Below are 20,235 nucleotides of genomic sequence, written 5' to 3' on the forward strand. Positions count from 1 at the left end.
AGAGGAGCCATTAGAAAACCAGGACAGCCAAAGTCAATGGAACAGTTCCAGTTCTGATGCAGCTTTTCTTAGAAATTGTTAATCAAACAGTCAGGAGTTCTTTGAAAAATCACACAAGCTCAAGAGCAGTACAAGCTGAAAGGCCTGCACAGGTGAGATAGGGTCAATCAACTCTAGATGGGTGAAAATAGTAGTTCCCAAGCCAGAAAGCACTTACCCTGTTCAGTAAGAATTGATGCAGTCTAACAGGTGTGGGACACCACTAGACTTCTCTCTTGTATTAGGTAACCCACCTTTTAATGCAGGGCTTTAATGCACACGTTGGTAGTGTGACTAAGCAGCCAGGGTTAGCGTAAGACAAGTAATTTGAGTTGTAGAGCTGTACACTGACATCAGTAAATACAGGTATCCAAGTAAACACTTGTATACTTAAAGTTATAGTAATAAATACATATTTATATATACACAAAGATATTTAAAGCATTCTTTAAAAAGCAGCAACTAATAGTAACATTAATCCCAAGTTAGGATTTGGTTAAAAAAAGAGAACTAAAGCAAGTGAGTAACTCTTTCACATGTTATACACTTTCCAGCACCAAGGGTGACGTCGTTTGAGGTCAGTATAACACTTATTTTGTATCACCTTTACAGTATTGAGTTATTAAGGAGGGAACGGTTAGGGTCCGATTGGAACATACTTGGTATTCTATAAAAACAGTTAGATCCTCCCAGAGGGATGTAGGCAGTCTTTTATCCCAGCAATGATAGTGTTCAACAATTAAAGCCTGTAAGGGAACAAGCACTGCCATCGCCAATATGTTCAGAAGCGGCCTTTAGGGTGCCAGTCCAGCCAAAGTCAATGGGCCAGTTCAAATTTATGATGCTCTCTTCTTAGAACAATGTTTTAAAATAGTCAGTAGTTCAGTAGAAAAATCACAGGAGCTCAAGAGGAGGCACTTTGAAGAAGCACAAACTGGGAGGCCAGTGCGGGTGAGTTGCAGTCAACTCAGAAGAGTGTAAAATAGCACTCCCCAAGGTAGGAAGCCCCACAAATGCCAAAATGTTGATGTACCCCAAGCCCCACAGTACCTGTGAACTGAAGAATTTATTCCAGTTGGATGCCTTCTTGTTGCAGTGATGCAGACCCTTGGTCGTGGTGACGAAAGGATGGACGTCTGGTGGGGTCCTGTGGCAGCACTCGAGAGGGAATCTGCAGCAATGGATTTTCCTTGATTCAGCGTCTGTGGTTTTGGTGCCTTTTTCTCAGTGCCAAAGAATGAACAGCTCTGGTTAGAAGTTACTTGATCCCTCGGCCTGGACTCTGGTGAGGGGACTCTGGATGAAGATTTCCTGCTTCTGTAGGGTCCTCTGGATGCCCACAAAATGTTCACCGTATTCGCCCTTCCGAAGATAATGCACTCGATGATGGTCAGGGGTCCCTGGATATTGAGATTCTGCAGCCTTGGAAAATCACAGCAAGTCGGGGGGGTTGCGGCAAAATGGAGTTTGTCTTGAGACTTGTTGGTCCCACCAGCCCCAAGGAAGGAAGGAAGTCCCGTGTGGGTCTTCCCAGTCCAAAACGAAAACTGGGTCAGCACAACTGCAGGACTTTACCAGGCACTTTGCGGTCCAGGAGGGTGCTGCTGACGTCTCTTCACGTATTCATCGGATGTTGTCCTCAGTGATCGACTCTGGCTCTAGTCCAAAAAACCTCACCTTTTAACAAGTACCCATTCATTCACAGCCCTAGGCTGTCAATCACCCAGCAAGGTGGCTATCCTCCTGAACAGCTGGCGGGCCAATCAGAACTGATTTCACTCAGGCACACTTAGAGACAAAGGACAGGGAAGTTTCAGGACCCTCCCTCACTACTTGCCTTTCGAGACAAAGTGGCGCCTGGGCAGGCTTCAGGGCTGAGGCCCGCCAAAGGCAAAATGCACAAAGGACTCCAACCCAATTCAAACAGATTAAAAGGCCAGAAAAAACTAACTGACAAGAAATGGCAAAAAAAGAAGACTGGGCCATTTTGAGAAAATGGTCACGCTTCGGTGCTGTACTGCAGCTGAGCTATCAGCCTGCAGATGCATGGCAAAAGGTAGTAAAAAAGACTGCCAACAGTCATTTAAGTGAGGCAGTGACACAACGTTACACGAGGTGTGAGATATGTAACCGCCCCACCCAGTACTCCACATAGGGTGGTGTGTGCTGGACATAGAAAAGAATAGGTAAGTAAGGGGTCATCTTACTATTCTTGGGAACAGTAGTTCACCCAAGAAAATGTAGTAGTAAAACATTTGAGTGTGGCACTGCACGAAAGGACAATGCAAAAAGCAGATGCCTATGGAGTCTACCACCATTAAACAGTAAGAAACACAAGTCCAGCAAACGAGCAGGGGTTCTTCAAGGTTAATGGCACAGAAATTAGCATTCTCCCTAACATACTCCAAGCCCACAGTTCCTTAGAATTGAATAAGGGGTTCCAGCTGGATCCCTTTCTGGTCCTTGGTCATGGTGACAAAAGGGGAGGACGTCTGCCAGGCTTCTGCGGAAGCACCTGAGAGGGACTCGGCAGCAATGGGTTCCACACAATTCAGCTGCTCTTTGTGGTTTTGGTGCCTTTTTTTTCCCCAGCGCCAAGAATGAACAGATACCTCTGGTTGGATTTTCCTCAGTCCTGGGCTCTGGTGAGGGGACTCTGGACGAAGATATCCTGCTTCTGTAGTTTCTGCTGGATTAGTTTTTTGGAAGACGATGCACTCGATGGTCAGGGGTCCATGGGCAGCAAGTCGGGGAATGAGCCAAAATGAAGTGGGTCTCGGGCTAGTTGGTCCCACCAGCCAAAGGGAGGAGGAAGTCGTCCTGCACGGATCTTCCCTGTCGACGAAAACTGGGTCAGCACAGCTGCAAGGCTTCACTGGCGCTTCTGCGGTCCTGGAAGGATCTGCTGGCGTCACTGCTCATCCTCTGGGTCTGATTTCTTGTTCCAGTGGTCGACTCTGCCTGTAGTCCCAAAAGCCTTGCCTTTTATGCGACATCCCACCCGGGGGGTGGCTGTCTTCCAGGACAGCCAGCCGGCCAGTCAGAACTGGTTTCAGTCAGGCACACCTAGAGACAAAGGACAGCAAAGTTTTGGGACCCTCCCGCACTTCCTGTCTTTCCAGACAAACTTGAGCCTGGGCGGGCTTCAGGGATAAAGTCCGCCAAAGACAAAGCACACAAAGGACTCAAATCTGATGCAAACAGAGTAAAAGCCCAGAAGGAACGAACTTACAAGAAATGGCAAAATAAAGAAGACTGGGGCCATTTTGGAAAAAAATGGTCACCCATGGGTCCTGTACTGCAGCTAAGAAATCAGCCTGTTAGTACCCTGCAGAAAAGGTAGTAAACAATAATCACATCCACCAGCCAACAAAGGAAAAGGTAAGTAAGGTAACTTATCTTACTATTCTTGGGAAGGTTGCTCACCCAAGAAAAGGTATTTATATATTAAATGAAGTACAAGGGACTTCAGTGGCACTGCACAGAGGGTGCTATGTGTCACTATGGAGTTTACCAGCCTCCATTAAACACAGTTAAAAGAAATCCCAGTCAGAGAAAAACGCACGCACAAGTGGCAAAAAGCTCTAATCTCAGGAGGTTAAAAATCAAAAAGATCCGCTATTCCAGCAAAAGTGCTGAGGGTCTCTAACATTTCCCCCTAACAATGTCTGGATAACATGTGGAATATGCACCCCCAGTATGTGCCCACACACCTATCTGTGGCTATCTGCACAGACTGGCTGGCCGCCAAAGGTTTGAATGGTGCATGTGTGTGCGACTGCATGTATTACTTGTCTTGTAGCTGGATCCTCGGGGAATAAAACAAGTTCAACTTCCACATTTGCAAATGTTCACCCACCGCCTCCATTCCCCCATTGCCTTCCTCACTTTCTCGGCTTTATCATATTGATCTGTTTGTATACCTCTCCCCGTTTGTGCATTCGCTATTTTTCCTTTTCTTAAGAATGCCCCTTGGGTATAGTGTCTTTAGTAATATCCAACTCCGAGCCAGTGTGTGATGTATTGATTTTAAAATTAATGCTCTCTAATGTTTGGAAAGATCTATACTGGTTATTCTGAATCCAGAGTACCAAGTCTTTTGCAATAGATGTATTTTCTCCTTTTATTCCAAGGTGCTTATGATTGGGCTAAAAATACCTTGAAGGACCATGCGAAGGACAAGAGGACCCACATCTACACGTTGGAGCAGTTTGAAGCTGGGAAGACGCACGACCCCTTATGGAACGCTGCACAGGTAGCGCTGCGTGCATGGAGTGCTTGCAGCGTTCTATCCAGTCCAACCCATTTGTTCCGTATTCTGATGTGGTGCTCCCATGATGAGTTTGTTGCTTGTGGTGGTTTTGATTTTCAGTTACCTAAATGAGCTTTAATTGACAAATGTGCTAGATCAAACACCGATACAATTCCAGGTGGACGGCAGGCATACATTTTGTCTTGCTGGCTCTACAATCATTAATTCAGGCCTGCCATGAAAGTAGTCGCAGATTCAAACTTCTGTCATAACCTATCATGACGGGTTATGTATTGTCATTCAATATACCGTGACCAGTTTTTATTTAAAGTTCTCGAATGTTTGGCATTGCTGTTATCATACTGACAATTCAATCATTACACCATTTGACTCGATGCCAAAGCATTTAAAATGTTACATAATAGACTTTAAATTGATTTGCAAGGTCTAAAATACACATCAAAGGCATTCTACAAGAATTAAATCAAGATATTATCCTCATTTAACAACTAATGATGTTCAAGAGTGACATCTACCATGACTAACTATTCTGAGCTCATTAACCATTTGCGTTTGAATAGTATAGATCAAACAGATTTAAATACTATTAGACCTGAAATGCAAATCTACGTTAGCCATGCCCTCCGCCAATTCAGGTATGCGGGTATTGTCACTATTTCTGGAAGATGGTGATGAGCCTATACAGAAGGACGTAGTATAAAATGCAGGCTGGTGTTTTCCAGTGTACAGTGATGTTAACAAATCACTATTATAAAGAACCCTCTGTTAAAAGTTATATATGAGGGGGTGGATTAAGGGAATAAAACTGGTCAGGAGCAGCTTTGGGGTGGGGGGGGGGTAATAAAGCTAGGTAAACGGGGCTACGGGAGACCCCCAAATTAAAAAATAAAATATTTTTTCATTATTTATAATTTGTTAAAGTTTGTTAATATTTGATTCGTAATGATCACATGGAACCAGTGTTTCCACTTGGCAAACATGCACTGATGAGTAACCGTGCTGCTGCATAACGTTATACTAATAATTATTTATCTTTAACAGGCCTGTCGGAGGTGTCGCTAGGGGTAGGGGGGGGCTATAGCCCTTGGTCTTTTGGTTGTAGCCCCGGATAGAAGCTCAGGGGCTACAACCAAAAGGCTAGCTAGCCCAGAGTCCCGACATTAGCGTAGCCCCAGACCTAGCAACATGCCACATAGGTTGTTTTGATCTATATGTTGATTGCAATTCCAGGTGTTTGGCTTCAGTGGGAGCAGTAAGGCTAGGACTAAAATCGGTGTCTGATTATATGTAACCACTCCCCACGCTGCACCGCAAATCTCTGACCTATAGAGGGAGCCCGGCAGGTGACCATAGATGAAAACATTCACAAAATTGGCGTTATGGCTGGTGTTGGGGAAACCTTTTCTTTTTGCTGCTTTCCCGATTTGGACATCTATGTCCCGCCCCCCGCCCCCACCCAGCCTTTTTACTTTACTATACTGTGCTTGGCTCATCTGTTTTTGGTGCACTGTTCAGTCCGTATGGCTATCTGTGCAGGGGGATTCTGCCCCCGCCCCAATACGAAATCCCCTGTTTCACACTGCATACATCAGATGTTTGGTTAATTTTGAGTTGGTGTTCAAAAAATTTGAAAGATCGCAGTGACCGCTCGTCTTCATGCATAGGCCAAACAGGCCAATGAGGTGTCAATCAACCAGAGCCTCATCAAGAGCTCTACTACGTTACCTTTCTCCCACGCGCCTTGAAAAAGACCCTTGTTGGGCCGAAACACGTGTCGGCTCTTGTGTTTTAACCATCACAACAAACAAGTGAGAAGACTTGACATTTTTTGACAACTAACTCCAAATTAACTAAACAACTAACCATCTTACTATCCCAGCGCCTGGATGATACTGGTTCTTGCCCAACCCCGCTTTTACCTCGCCAGGACAGTAGAGCACCATCTCCTAAGAACCCTTTGCCGGCAGCGGGACATACCCCGATTGTCATGCTCAGCGCAGTGATGTATACATTCCAGTGCTCTACACCCTCTGTATTGCATACATCACCTTACAGTGAAGTGTGGTGGGGATACTTGTATCCCCTTTCTTCTTCTAGTAACCTTATGGTGACTTGCGTGATGTGTTCAAGATCTGTTCGTGGAAGCAGATATTTTTCTACCATGTTTTACATTCTTGCATGCACAGTTGCATTTTACCGCATAATACCATTTACAGTACAATATAGTTCAAAATGGGCAGATTTTGCCTTGTCATTTGGCCAATTTGGATTGTGCCCTTCTTCCAGCAGTCTCTGGGCCCAATTTGCCATATATGGGAAGCCTTTTCCTGGGCAATGGCATGCAATTTCCGGGTAAAGCGGCATGGTGTGTTTGTGGTCAGATGTGGGGGTTGGGATTGCCTGGTTCCTGGCTGAAAGTGGGTCTTTTGCTGGGCTGATGTAGCGGCCAGAGGCTGTCTGTGATTTGAACGCCCCTGCTAGTCTGAATGGGAGTAGATCCTTACCTGCCTGTGGTGGTCTTGGGGTGCCACCAGCTCAAATCTGGGATAAAAGGACTACTGCAGCCATTTGTGAGATCGCTGTTGGAGCCAAGACCCCTAAGGAGAGGAGCATCCTGCTAAAGACCTGGAACTCGTTGCAGCCAGCCAGCATTATCTTCAACCATCCCAGCAAAGTATTGCTCCTTTGCTGATCTCCAGAAGGCCTTAATCAGTGCTTCAACCCCTGGGTCAGTGGTAACCACAACCAGTTTCCACCCCTGCTCAAGGATTCTGCCCTGGGAAGGGCTTACAAAAGGTCCTGGGACCAGCCTTTGACTGACCAGCTCCCTCGCGAGCTAGCTCGCTGCATTGGTCGCCTTCCCGAGTCCGGACTTGGAACTCCACAGGCACTTACTTGTGGATCAAGAAGTCTCCCCCTGCATTTGCAGTTCTCCAACAAGAAGAGGGGCTTTGCAGGACCACTCATTTTTTCCACAACAAGGGTTGACTTCTGCCATTTCTTTGGAGTGGCCATCGCTTATTACTGCCTCCCTTCACTGTGTCCTGGTGGGTGGTCCTCTGAGGTTGTTTCCCCTTTTCCTGTGTCCTGGTGGTCCTCTGGATTTTGCCACAGTGGTGATCCTTTATTCACTCTAGAAGACGTCTCCAGATGTACAGTTCCCAAAATATCAATTGGAGCATGGAACCCCTGAGGTATCCCGGAAGTAAACTGGTCATTCCACATTGGTCTGGGACGCATCCAGAGGCTTCCAATGGCCGGTTCCTTGGAGGAGTCGAGACTGGTTGTTCCCACAGGTCAATGCGCCAAAGAAGGCCTTCAGGAAATCGGCAAAGAAGCAGGGCTTTTCTAGGGTGGTTAAAATCATACTGCCTGTCTTCCAATGACCACTTCAGGTTCTTAAGCTGGATGCTCCTCCTTTGTTTGGGTCTTGGCCCCAACGACGATCTGAACAATGATTGCAGGAGTCCCCCTTTAATCCAGGATTAGAGCTCAGTCCACCCCAAGCCCACCAATTACATGGATCTGCACCACTCAAACTGGTGGATCTGTCCAATCCTGGACAGCTTCTGGCCACCACACCTGACCAGCAACAGACACCCTCTTGCATGGATGTGGACTGGGACAACAGTCCCAGCTCCTGCATCCAGTCCAACACACAGCCATGTTGCCTAGGAAAGCTGGAACCTTCTCTGGGAAAGGTTATCTCTTGTAAATTCAGCCCTGAGAGGAAGAAGGCCAAAGGACAGACCAATATCTCATGGCATGGCTATTTTAGAGTATATTGTACTATAAAGCAGTAAAATGCAATAGTATACAATTAAAACCAAAGCTGTAGAAAAATATCCGCTGCCATCAGCCCATCCTGGTCACATGCAAGTAACCGCAAAGTTACAATTAACAAAGTTATAGAGAAACAATCTCACTACCACACTTTAGAGCAGGGTGATCTGTGCAGGGAAAAATAAATGGAGAATTTTAAAATGGAGAACGCAGTACTCCTGCACTGATGGTCATGGGAAATTATCTGTTTTGTCGGAAAGGCTGAGCGTAGCAAGTTAAGTGAATTAAAAAGGCAAAACAAATTTAAAACAAAAGCAATACGTTATGGGGTCCCGTTGATGTCTAACGAGGGAACACAGCAAATTGAAAGACTTTCCTAACGGGCACCAAAGGCAGCACATCAGAAAAGGGGGTGCAATCGCAGTGGCACTTGCACTGGAGACCCTTTGGCCACAAAAGAACAGTCTTAAAAAGCAAGGCAGCCAGCAAATCATTTAAGGGCCCCATGAAGTTAGGGAGCCACAACCCCATAAAATGAAATTCTGTATAAACAATACGATTAAAGAAAATGCTTTAATGGGTAGCAACTGAAGGGAAGGTGATCTAGTCAGATACACAGCAGCCTGAAATTAAATGGGCAGTGGGTAGATTAGAAGGGCCCATTGAAGAAGCAAGGAGCAGTGTACAGATGTAATGTCCAATATCTAGTCTTCATACCTCATTGACGGTCTATATTTATTATTGAACTCTTAAAGGCAGCATGAAAGTATTACTGCTGACGGTGTAAAAGGGTTTGGTGTTAACCAGGGTCTCGCTTGGCTCCTTTAGCCAGATTGGGTTTCTATCCAGCCTTGCTGTGAATGCTGGAATTCGTAGGTAGGTAGCTATAACTTGAAAAGTAGAAGTCAACGCATTTAATGTGGAGGTTCAGTAGTTCACCTGGACCCCAAGATGGCAAAAATACTTTTAGGTATGTTTATGAAATCCCTCTAGAGATGGGGCGTGGGGGTCTGCAATCTACGACTCTCTAGATGTTTTACACAAAGTCCTTTGACCCCTTTGTACTGACTATGCTGTTTGGGGATGACATAAGTTGTAGTCCGAAACATCTGGATTGCGAAAGGTTGCAGAAACCTGCAGTCTAGAGGGGATATTTAAAGGAGCATTATCCACATGGTGGGGAACTTTTCTTTTACACACACCCCTTTTTCAAACTCGAGCTTCCAATGTGCCTCAGCCATTACAAACTACCAACTCTGGCACTTCAAATAAAACGTGTTTGAAAGGGTACATGAGGTATACCCGTTCCCCTCTAGAAGCGCCTGACGCGGTCTTATTTGTAAGCCGTTTCATTTGTAATAGTAATGAACACGCGGCCCAGTTTATGCCTGCCTCTAGACGCCTTGTGTGCAGAATGTGGTTTGAGGTTCTTTCTTCCCTTTTTCCTTGTAGCTGCAGATGGTGCATGAGGGGAAGATGCACGGGTTCCTGAGAATGTACTGGGCCAAGAAGATCTTGGAATGGAGCAAGTCTCCCGAAGAAGCCCTGCAGTTCTCCCTTTACCTCAATGACCGCTTTCAGCTGGATGGCCGAGACCCCAATGGATATGTAGGTCAGTGATCTTTCTTCTCCATGGTTTCCTTGTTTTTTTGGCTTGACTAAAGAGCACATGGCTTGATGTGGTGCCAGCTAGGTGTGTAGATGCCAGGAAGGCATGCCTGCGCAGGATCGTCTGGTTCTCTTTGCATACTCCGCTCCTCTTTTAACTCTGAATCTTCCTGGTTCCCTGCTTGTGAGGTTGAATGTCTTTGGCTGAGACTCTCTCCTGGGGTCCGTGAAGTGTTATTCTCCTGCACTGGTTCACCAACCCTTTTCCATACTGAGTGTGCCCTCTGAGACACCCTAAGCCTCTCATGGTGCCCAAAAGGTACCCGGGTTTTTCCTGAGCATGTAGCCTTCTTCTTTTAGAGGATTGAGATCCCCAGGTGGCAGAACTGTGGTGCCATACCTTGCACTGGAAAAACAATTCGGAAGTAGCAGCCCATTCTCTAGCACGGAGCCCATAGTTGCCGCTCTTACATTGGAGAAGGAGCTCCTCGGCTGAGTTTGGTTTCATTGAACGAAGGGACACGTGTGCCCATTTAGGGTTTGGGCTGTTCTGTGCCCCCAGAAGACTGAGACCGTGACAGTCAGGACCATATCCGACCAGTATGTAAATGGGAAGACTGAGTCCAAATCCTCGGTTTTCTTCCAGGAAAAGGCACTGCAAAATTCACATGTGGCAAACCCCAATGATTGGGTGGCTGCCAAATGTATGAAAGGATGCGCAGAGTGTGTTAGGATGTGGACTGCAGATGCTGACTGTGCTCTTACCCCGCAATATCCCTAGGAGAAAATGAAATCTGCACCTAGACTTTGATAATTTCCGGGATGAGTTCTGAAGCATTGAGTAGCAACCTGAACTCTGAGACAGCTTGCACACAGTCCTCTTAAACTGCCCATTTGGGCAGAGATTCAATTTTCGGAGGGGGGAGAGGGGTTTGCATTCTCATTTTATGGGAACCTTACTGATTTTCAGAATCCACTCGGTGGGCAGATTCTGGGAGGCCAGCCTAATCTGGGGAACATTAAGACACTAGTATCTAGCCATACTTTTCAAGGCAATGTGACTAATGGGCAGTACCAGGTGGTCTGCAACATTTGGCTCTTCGGATGTTTTGGACTAAGACTCCCATGATCCTTCACCATTTACTAAACTGGCTAGGGCTGATGGCAGTTGTAGTCCAAAACATCTGGAGATTCAATGGTTGCAGACTGTTAGACTTCTGAGGGTGTGGGGCTGGTGAAGGGATCAATTAAGCACATACAGAGCAGTCTTAAATCAAGTTAGATGGCATGCATGAAGAGGCAGTTTTAGGCATGGAAACAAACTATTTGCAATGAAAGCCAAAGGTAAGTAAAAGTACTAAACATGCACTATGTACATATCCACATCTGTAATGCAATAAAGCAAGTGAAGAAACAGGTAAGTAATGTGAAACCAGTTGTAAACGAGTAAGTATCAAGAGAATACGCAAGCACTTTTACACAGCCTTATACAAATATGGCTCCATCCCTAAAAAGTCCTTCTCTGCTAGTGCCTCAATTCCCAAGGTTAGACCTTTGTAAGGAGTTGAGTCTTAAGATAGCGGAACAAGTGCAAGCAAAGCCAACATGCAGGTGTAAGTGTTCAAGAATGGTAGAACAAAGCATGCAAAGCTCTTTAGGGGGTCCTCTCCCAATCCCAGCACCTTTAGGAGAGGGGAAATCCTTGATCAGAATGCTACTAATTACAACAAGGCAAGGGAGGGGTAGGGTCAGGAATTTCCGCCCATGAAACCCTATGATTAGTGTGTGTAAAAACAGGTATGGTATGTAAACTAGCCCCTATTACGCTGACTTTGCCAGAAACCACCCCTAAGGTTTCTGGATCAACTGGACCCACTCGTCTTCAATTAGTTCAGTTGGTGGGGATCTAATGGGGTCACTGGTCACTTTCGATGTTTGGATTATTTGCGTCTAGTTGGCAGTTCTGTGCTCTGGAAGGATGGTTTCTGTGACTGGACAATGGACCACCATGGTATGATGAGGCCCACCACGATGCTGACCACCTTGGGGGCGTGGGGGCCTGCAGGGAAAGGGGGCCACGATCAGGCAGTGTATGACACTCATGGCAGAGACCAAGAAGCTAGTTCTGCAAGGCCCCTCTTGGTGATGGAGAGCTGTAGCTGCACAAGGCGCTTTTCGTCTCATGTTGGGTATGCAGAAGTCCAAGTCCGGACATGGGATAGCGACTGATGCAATGAAGAAGCCAAGTGGAGCTGGTCAGTCCACAGGGTGTTCCCAGGACACTTAAGATGACTTCCAAGGGCAGGATCCTCAAGCTGGGGTCTAGACTAGTTGTTCCCACCGGTCCAGGGATTGAAGCACCAATTAAGGCCTTCAGGAGATCTGACAAAGGAACAGAGCTTTGCCCGGACTTTGATAGAGGTATTGCTGGATGGCGGTACCGCCACCCTGCGGGTCTTAAGCAGGATTCTCATCTTCGAAGGGGTGTTGGCTCTGACAATCTGAAGGAATGGCTCCAAGAGTCATCCTTTTATCCTAGATTCGAACTGGAGTTGCCAGAGCCCACCAATAGCTGGTATCTGCACTGTTCAAACTGGCAAGGGCTTTCCTATCATGCACAGCTCCCGGGCACCACATCTCCGCAGCAACAAAAACTATTTAGCCAGGATGTGAATTGGGACCAGCCAGTCCCAGCCCCCACATCCGGCCACAAAAACATACTGCCGCTTTGCCTGGGAAAAGGCTTGTTTTATGGACTATCCAACCTGTGAGGCTAGGAAGACCAAAAGACCAGCAGGCCAAAGGACAAGCTGAAATCCCGTGCCACAGTGGTTTAGAGTGTATATAGTACTCTAAAAGGCATAATGTCATTTTAAAATGCAAACTTGCAACTAAAAAAGAAAATCATTGTAGAAAAATCTGCTACCAGCCCGTCCTGCCCACATCATGCAAGTAACAGTTCTGTTACTTAAAACAATAGAAAAAGGGTTACAAAGTACCCCTAGTGCACTTCACTGTAGGGTGATGTGTCCAGCGTAAAACAAACAATGAATTTCGTAATGGAGGAAAGAGGGGTTCGCTGAGTCCCACTGCACTAATATCAATGGGTATAATAGACAAAAAATCAGGATGAAGAGATCCGACAGGAAACCGAGAACTTCTGTGTGTGTGTATTTATTTTGCATCAACACAGGAAGTTTTGGGTGACTAGACAATTTATGTTACAGTTCTTTCGATAAGCACGAAAGGTAAGTGAAATATAAACGGACAAGGTCAGTGATGGATAGTAGTAACACAGATAGGTGTCGGCCTCAGAATTATTGAGGTCAAAACTTCAATCGGATGCACATTTCCCACAGATGGAGGGGGTATAACAACCCTATAAAGCAGGGAAACATGCGCCTGAGACTTGCATAGGTCCACGGCATAGCTTACACATGGTGCACACAACAATATTTACATATAACATACACGAGGGGGGATGGTATAGTTGTGTCACAGGGATCGACACAGGGTGTGTTTCGGCCAAAAAAGGGGCTTGATTAGCGCCTGTCTTTGTGCTGGCCTTCGTCAGGAGAGGCACCTGTGGCGGTGCTGTCCGTTGAATCTGTGGATTTAAACAGACCTGTGAGGATCTCGGGTATAGATTGACTAAGTACTAAAAGTATTCAATACAGGCAAAGTAGTGCCAAGGCGATACATCATGTGGTGTATCTGGAGAACAGCTTACCTACTGCTGTGGTAGCAGAAGGTTGCTGTTTAGGTAATCCTTAGAAAATGCAGGATTGCCGGTGCATAAATGGCACTTGGTGAGTCGGCTGTCGTTTTGTACGGGCCGACGTCTCTCAGGGTCCCGTGTGACTGGTATAGGCCAGGACTGATCCCATATCTGAGAGGGGACAGAAAAAAAGGGGGTAATGGATCCCGAACTGAGCGTGGTGGACAGAATACCGTTAGTGATGGTGGTCCACAAGTGCTCATAGGTGCTGGGAAAGGCACGCATACGGACTATGGTGGGGGCCGTGTCCTCGAGGTATTAAGTGCACTATCAGTGCTGTTGTGTCCAGGATGGAACTCAGTACGTGATGGGTGGCCGAGATCAGCAGGTTGCTGAAGAGGTGACAATGGTGCTCACGTGAGAGTAGAAAACCTCAGGGCCTCACTGCCGGCAAGATGGTAGACACAGCATGTGCAAATGCTGTGCTGGGCAATCTAGTGCTATTGTGGGCTACGTGACGGTGCATTAGATCCTGAGCTGCCAGAGAAATTCACTATGCGATTACGTCTGTTATAGTTGGTCTTCTGTTGTTGCTGGAGATCGCTGTAGTATGTTTCTTTGAGATAGGGATATGTTTTCTCTTCGGCGTGGTTAGTGAGGTCCTTTCTGAATTTCTGTACTTTCCGTTCCACAGTGAGTTGGTTGAATTTGACTACCTCTTCTTCTAGTTTTTCCAGTTTTAGTTTGGCGTCATTAATGGTGATATCCTCCACAAATTTCTTTTCCAGGGTGGCCAGGTCTTCTCCCTGTTTTTTACATTCTTCCTGGGCTGTATCTATTATGAGAATAATCCAGTCTCGGCTACATTTGTTGCCTACGCCACTGAAGTTTACTTTGAACTTGGGGTTGTCTGTGAACACCCTGGGAATGTTTTTAACTTGTAATCCGTCTGGGATAATTCCCGCCTTCAAGTATTCTAGCATGAAGGTTCCATGCATCTCTGTTCGTATGAGTTTTTTTCCTTTTTTGAAGGATGGTATCTAGTTCGTCTTTGTTCGCGCCTTGTGCGATGGGTCCGCCTTCTGATCCAAGGGTAGTTGTGGTGCCCATCAATTTGCGAAAATATTCGTCCGTGTAGGACACGATGTTGACTTTATCCATGTTGTTAGTGGTAGGAGAAAGTGCAAGAGTCTGCTCCTGCAAAATTTAAATAGCCCTTCAACCGTGGGTTGTGCTAAATTGGGTACATACTGTAGGGCACCTGGCGGGGTCCTGATTTACCCAGGTAGGTATACGTATAATAGACAAAAAATCAGGATGAAGAGATCCGACAGGAAACAGAGAACTACATTGCCCATCATCCTGTGCGGCCTTACTTCTCTCCACTCCATTGGACATCACGCCTAGCTCCACGCGATTGGCTCCCGCGTCTAGCCTCAGTGTCACAGGGCCACCCGATTGGCTCTTTGCCAGCCCAAGAATAAGCCTTTTAGTCACAGCCACTCCGCCTTTCCATACAGCAACCACGGCGTTCAGAGGTCCTCGTCCAGCTAAGCACCTGCGAGATTACTGCAGTAAGTTACCGCTAGGAGCACTTTGCGTTGTCGCTCTATGCCCTCGGCTAGAGGACTGGGCAGCTTTTTAGACGCAACACTAATGCACCACGTTCTCTCCACTCCAATAAAGTTTTTATTCCAGGCACCGTCACGTAGCCCACAATAGCACTAGATTGCCCAGCACGGCATTTGCACATGCTGTATCTACCATCTTGCCGGCAGTGAGGCCCTGAGGTTTTCTACTCTCGCGTGAGCACCATTGTCACCCTGGAGGTTCTTCAGCAACCTGCTGATCTCGGCCACCCATCACGTACCGAGTTCCATCCTGGACATAACAGCACTGATAGTGCACTTAATACCTCGAGGACACGGCCCCCACCATAGTCAGTATGTGTGCCTTTCCCAGCACCTATGAGCACTTGTGGAGCACCATCACTAACAGTATTCTGTCCACCACGCTCAGTTCGGGATCCATTACCCCCTTTTTTTTCTGTCCCCTCTCAGATATGGGATCAGTCCTGGCCTATACCAGTCGCACGGGACCCTGAGAGACGTCGACCCGTACAAAACGACAGCCGACTCACCAAGTGCCATTTATGCACCAGCAATCCTGCATTTTCTAAGGATTACCTAAACAGCAACCTTCTGCTACCACAGCAGTAGGTAAGCTGTTCTCCAGATACACCACATGATGTATCGCCTTGGCACTACTTTGCCTCTATTGAATACTTTTAGTACTTAGTCAATCTATACCCGAGATCCTCACAGGTCTGTTTAAATCCACAGATTCAACGGACAGCACCGCCACAGGTGCCTCTCCTGACGAAGGCCAGCACAAAGACAGGCGCTAATCAAGCCCCTTTTTTTGGCCGAAACACACCCTGTGTCGATCCCTGTGACACAACTATACCATCCCCCCTCGTGTATGTTATATGTAAATATTGTTGTGTGCACCATGTGTAAGCTATGCCTTGGACCTATGCAAGTCTCAGGCGAATGTTTCCCTGCTTTATAGGGTTGTTATACCCCCTCCATCTGTGGGAAATGTGCATCCGATTGAAGTTTTGACCTCAATAATTCTGAGGCCGACACCTATCTGTGTTACTACTATCCATCACTGACCTTGTCCGTTTATATTTCACTTACCTTTCGTGCTTATCGAAAGAACTGTAAAATAAATTGTCTAGTCACCCGAAACTTCCTGTGTTGATGCAAAATAAATACACGCACACAAGTTCTCTGTTTCCTGTCGGATCTCTTCATCCTGATTTTTTGTCTATTATACGTATACCTACCTGGGTAAATCAGGACCCCGCCAGGTGCCCTACAGTATGTACCTAATATCAATGGGGACTGATCAGTGCCCTCCAAATAGATGACCTAATCCAGGCAAGTAAAGCAAAACACCTTTATTTGCCTTCAAAGTCAGGACATGTTCAAAACTAAGCAAAAAGCTGGGGGGAATTCCAAATCCTTGGAACCATTCCAGAATAAAACATTTGTAGCATTTAAATCTCTGAAATGCGAAGAATGACATTGTCCTGTGCCTGTAATTTCTGATCCATAATTTGGTTTGCTTAAATTCATACTCCTGTGGCATCTACTGGTCTTTGTCCATCCTGATGCATATGTCCATGGTGTGACCTTTGTCGCTTTTTCTTCGACAGGCTGCATGTGGTCCATTTGTGGAATCCACGACCAGGGTTGGGCGGAGCGCGAGGTGTTTGGGAAGATCCGCTTCATGAACTACAACGGCTGCAAGAGGAAGTTTGACGTGGCGCAGTTTGAGCGCCAGTATCACCCCAAGAAATTTGCTAAATAGTACCTGGGCTGACCCGTAGCCCTGTGGTTCTGGCACTGCCAGGAGGAGAAGCAGAGTCGCTGCAAGGATGATGCCATCAGACCGCCCAGTCATCGGACAGGGGCATCTTTTGATGCTCGATGGAAGGCCGCTTTAAGCAGCAGCACAGAGCTGATGCTGAGCCTCTGTTCTTAACAGGCAGGGCTCAATCAGGAATTTATTTTTTAAAACCTTTTGATTACACATGGAACATTTTTATTTTGTGCTTTGTGTATCCCAAAGGCCTCTTTTCTCTTTGTGCAGGTGAAGGAATGGGGTTTGAAAGCTAGTTTTAAAGTTATTTATTTTATTCATATTCCCTCGCAGTGCCTGTGCGTGCTACATTCTTGTCAAGTTGAACTGGTAGTAACCAGAATCTCTTACCCCCATTTTAAAAACCAATGTGCTGAGCAAATCCAAGAGCATTCTAGGGAAGTCTGTGTAGTTCACCCGATTTGAGAAGGCAAGCGGTATAGACCCTCCTAAATGAGTGGCCACATAAATATTGACTTCAAACAGATTGGGAATTGTGTAACTTGCTGCAGTATTTAATTTAACATTTTAGTGACCTGTACATTCAGCCAAATAATGCCCCCAAGATGGCCACCATGGAAATAGAAGGCAGTGCTCCATAGTCCCTCTTCCATGTCCATAGTGGCCTGGGATGGAGGCGTGGCTCAGTGTTGGCACCTGCTAAAATGAAGAGCTTGCGAGAGAGGGGGAGGTCTCCAGCAGTGTGGAGTGGGTGTGGGAGGAAGGGGGTGGGGGTGTGGGGGGGAAGGGAGGGTTTTGGGTGCAAGCAGCTTTCAGCCTCCTCAGAACGCAGGTTTGAATCGTGAGATTCGGCTCGCAATATGGGCAACACGATTGGCTGTGGCGTTCGCCCTAGGTGCTAATTCTGAATTAAAATCTGTAGCTTTACTCTTCTCCCTGTATTTGTCTTTCATCTGTGGTAATTGAACATAACTGCTACAGCCCTGGTCTTGTTTTTCACCGTCTTGGGCACGCGGACTTCCCTTGCCATACGCCCTTCACTGACTATTGGCCTTCGCTCAAAATACCTACCGTGCGCTATCTGAGGACATATTTCTGAATGCTGCTCACTCTCTGAAAGTGAACAAGCTTTTGAAACTTCCACCTTTTCATGAGCCATAGGCAATCTGCAGTGCTCCCAAATAAGATTTCAGATCCATCTTTTGATCAGTTTTAAGCCTGCACCCCATATCTTTCCTGCTAAATCGGATTTGAATGCCTCTGAACTTGTGGTGTGGAATGGTCTGCTCCTTTTTCCTTGTGAAATGTCGTTTTTCGAATTGTATATAGGGTGGGAGTCAAGCTGGGTGCTTGCAAGCTTTGGCTCTCCATATGTCGGGGGAATCGAACTCGCATCAGCTGTAACCAGCATGGTCTGTAATGAGGGAACATGCAGTTGTAGTCTAAAACAGCTAGAGATCCAGATGTTGCCTGCCATATCCCCTCCAGCATCAATGCCAGTTTCTCCCCAGAAGCCTCATAAAATGACTGTGGGCATGGAGGCATTGAGAGAGGTTCTTGGGTGGGATGGCATTAGGCTTTCTTTGGATACTCAAAATCCTAGTTGGCTTCAAGATGGAGTAAGTGACGGTTCGAGGGTGATGGGTGACAACAGGCACTGTGGCTTTTCTTTACATGGATCCGGTCCGTGATGCAGTGAAGAGTATTGAATGCGGAAGGGTCCAAGACCCTAGTGCATCAGCTTGTGGGCTCGGCATGATTATTCTGCTTAATTTTGTTATCCCTAACCCAATCAGTTGCATGTCATGCTCTGGCCTGACGATGCGTCACAAGAGCGGAGAGCAAAGTGATGATCTCTAGAACCTGGAAGATTTGGGTCACGGCTCACATTGTGAGGGATTAAAAGGAGAAAGCTGGTGCATTATGCACAGCTTGTGAAACAAGACGTCTTTGAGGCATACTTGATCCTGCTCTCTGGAGCTTGAGAAGCGCTGAGTTTTCCTTACCATCTGCTTTTCTTCCCCTGGATATGTAACCCCTTGAACAAGTCATGGATCTACCTGCACCCTGCGCACAGATTGTCCACCTCCTTCTACAATTGATGACTAGGGGTGGAGTGGGAGTGCGTGTTTTACAGCTGTGTTTTAGTTATTTGTGTTTGTCTATTCAATGCTTTGTACCTATAAGTCATGATGAAATGGTTGGTTTCCATATCTTCAAGATAAATTGTTTGAAGACTTGCAAATTACACTTTTTTATTTTACCGGTTTGTTTTTTCTTCTTGTGTTGCCCCCGTTCTTCAGTGATCTTTTTTTTTTTATTTTTTTTGTGGTACATATTTATCTGGTCAGGGGTCTGCAACTTGCATTTCTCCAGATGTTGGGGACTACCACTACCCCTCACAATTGAGTATGCTGTCTAGGGATGATGGAAGATGTAGCCCAAAACATCTGGAGAGCCAAAGGTTGCAGACCTCCTAGTTGCATGTTTAGCCAGAGAAGCCTTAAAGCAACTTAAAGACACACAGAACAATGGTGGTAGGAGTGGGATGGGGGTGGAGGTGGAGGGCGGTGTAGCATGCTCAACTGGTTTGTGAACTTTGTTCTGCTCATCCCGCGGCCGCCTACTCTGTTGGCGAACTTGCAAGCATCCTCTATTGATTGTAAAATGCTGCTTCCAAGATTAGGTCAAGAAGGAAATGCTGTATTTTTTTTTCTCAAAGGCACTGAAAAATCCTGCTGTCCGTTGAGTCAACTTAACTTTGGACACTGCATTTGTACTCTCACTGTTTCTGGATATCTGTTACAAACGATTTTATGCATTGCTATTTTTTTTAAACTACTTTACTAATGATACTGTAAAATACTTTGTTTTATACATGTTTTGTAATAAAAATCAGTTTCTTCATATTTTGTGTGTTGTGTGCCTGCTTTTTACATTTTCTGGATCAGTGTGGCAGTAACATTTACTTTGTTTCATGAGGAGGCATGCAGCACCCGTTTGCAGGGGGCACTGGATGCTCATCGCAGTGTCTGCTGATTCCTCACCCACATCAGAGATGCCAAGAGTCGGTGCACATTGGAAAGTAGTGGGGGGTGGGAGGTGTTGAGGATGTTTAACCATTGCTGGATTGTGGGGAAAACCCTTTGTATTCTGTGATGGGGCAGACGATGGCAAGTTAGCCTACTATTCCCCTGCTTACTTTGTTTCCAAGCCAGAGGAAAGCAGCACGCCCCCCCCCATATACAAGGAGTATGAAGAAACTGCTCAACCGCCCCTCCCTCAATGCTTTATTTCATTCAGACACCAGCTGTTACGTTTCTGGGGGTACAGTCCTGGCCTGATGGTCATAGCACATCTTCTGGGAGTGGGAAAAAAAGGATTTTCTTTTTTTAGGCACATAAAAATACATTTCCAAACCTTT

General features: G+C 46.2%; 1 protein-coding gene across 4 annotated transcripts in view; it reads left to right on the forward strand.

Annotated features, from left to right (window-relative positions):
• The window catches only part of LOC138491158 (deoxyribodipyrimidine photo-lyase-like), a 64,278-nt gene extending 44,558 nt beyond the window's left edge, over window positions 1-19,720 (forward strand). For all 4 annotated transcript variants that reach the window (XM_069617523.1, XM_069617522.1, XM_069617521.1 and 1 more), the window contains exons 8-10: window positions 4,173-4,294; window positions 9,548-9,707; window positions 16,645-19,720. In XM_069617523.1, the coding sequence (XP_069473624.1) occupies window positions 4,173-4,294; window positions 9,548-9,707; window positions 16,645-16,799 (437 nt within the window). In that variant the 3' untranslated portion in view covers window positions 16,800-19,720. The remainder of the gene's footprint in view (window positions 1-4,172; window positions 4,295-9,547; window positions 9,708-16,644) is intronic.
• Window positions 19,721-20,235: the final 515 nt, after the last annotated feature.

The sequence above is a fragment of the Ambystoma mexicanum genome, chromosome 10 (assembly GCF_040938575.1).
Source record: "Ambystoma mexicanum isolate Mex_15411 chromosome 10, UKY_AmexF1_1, whole genome shotgun sequence".
Classification (NCBI taxonomy): domain Eukaryota; kingdom Metazoa; phylum Chordata; class Amphibia; order Caudata; family Ambystomatidae; genus Ambystoma; species Ambystoma mexicanum.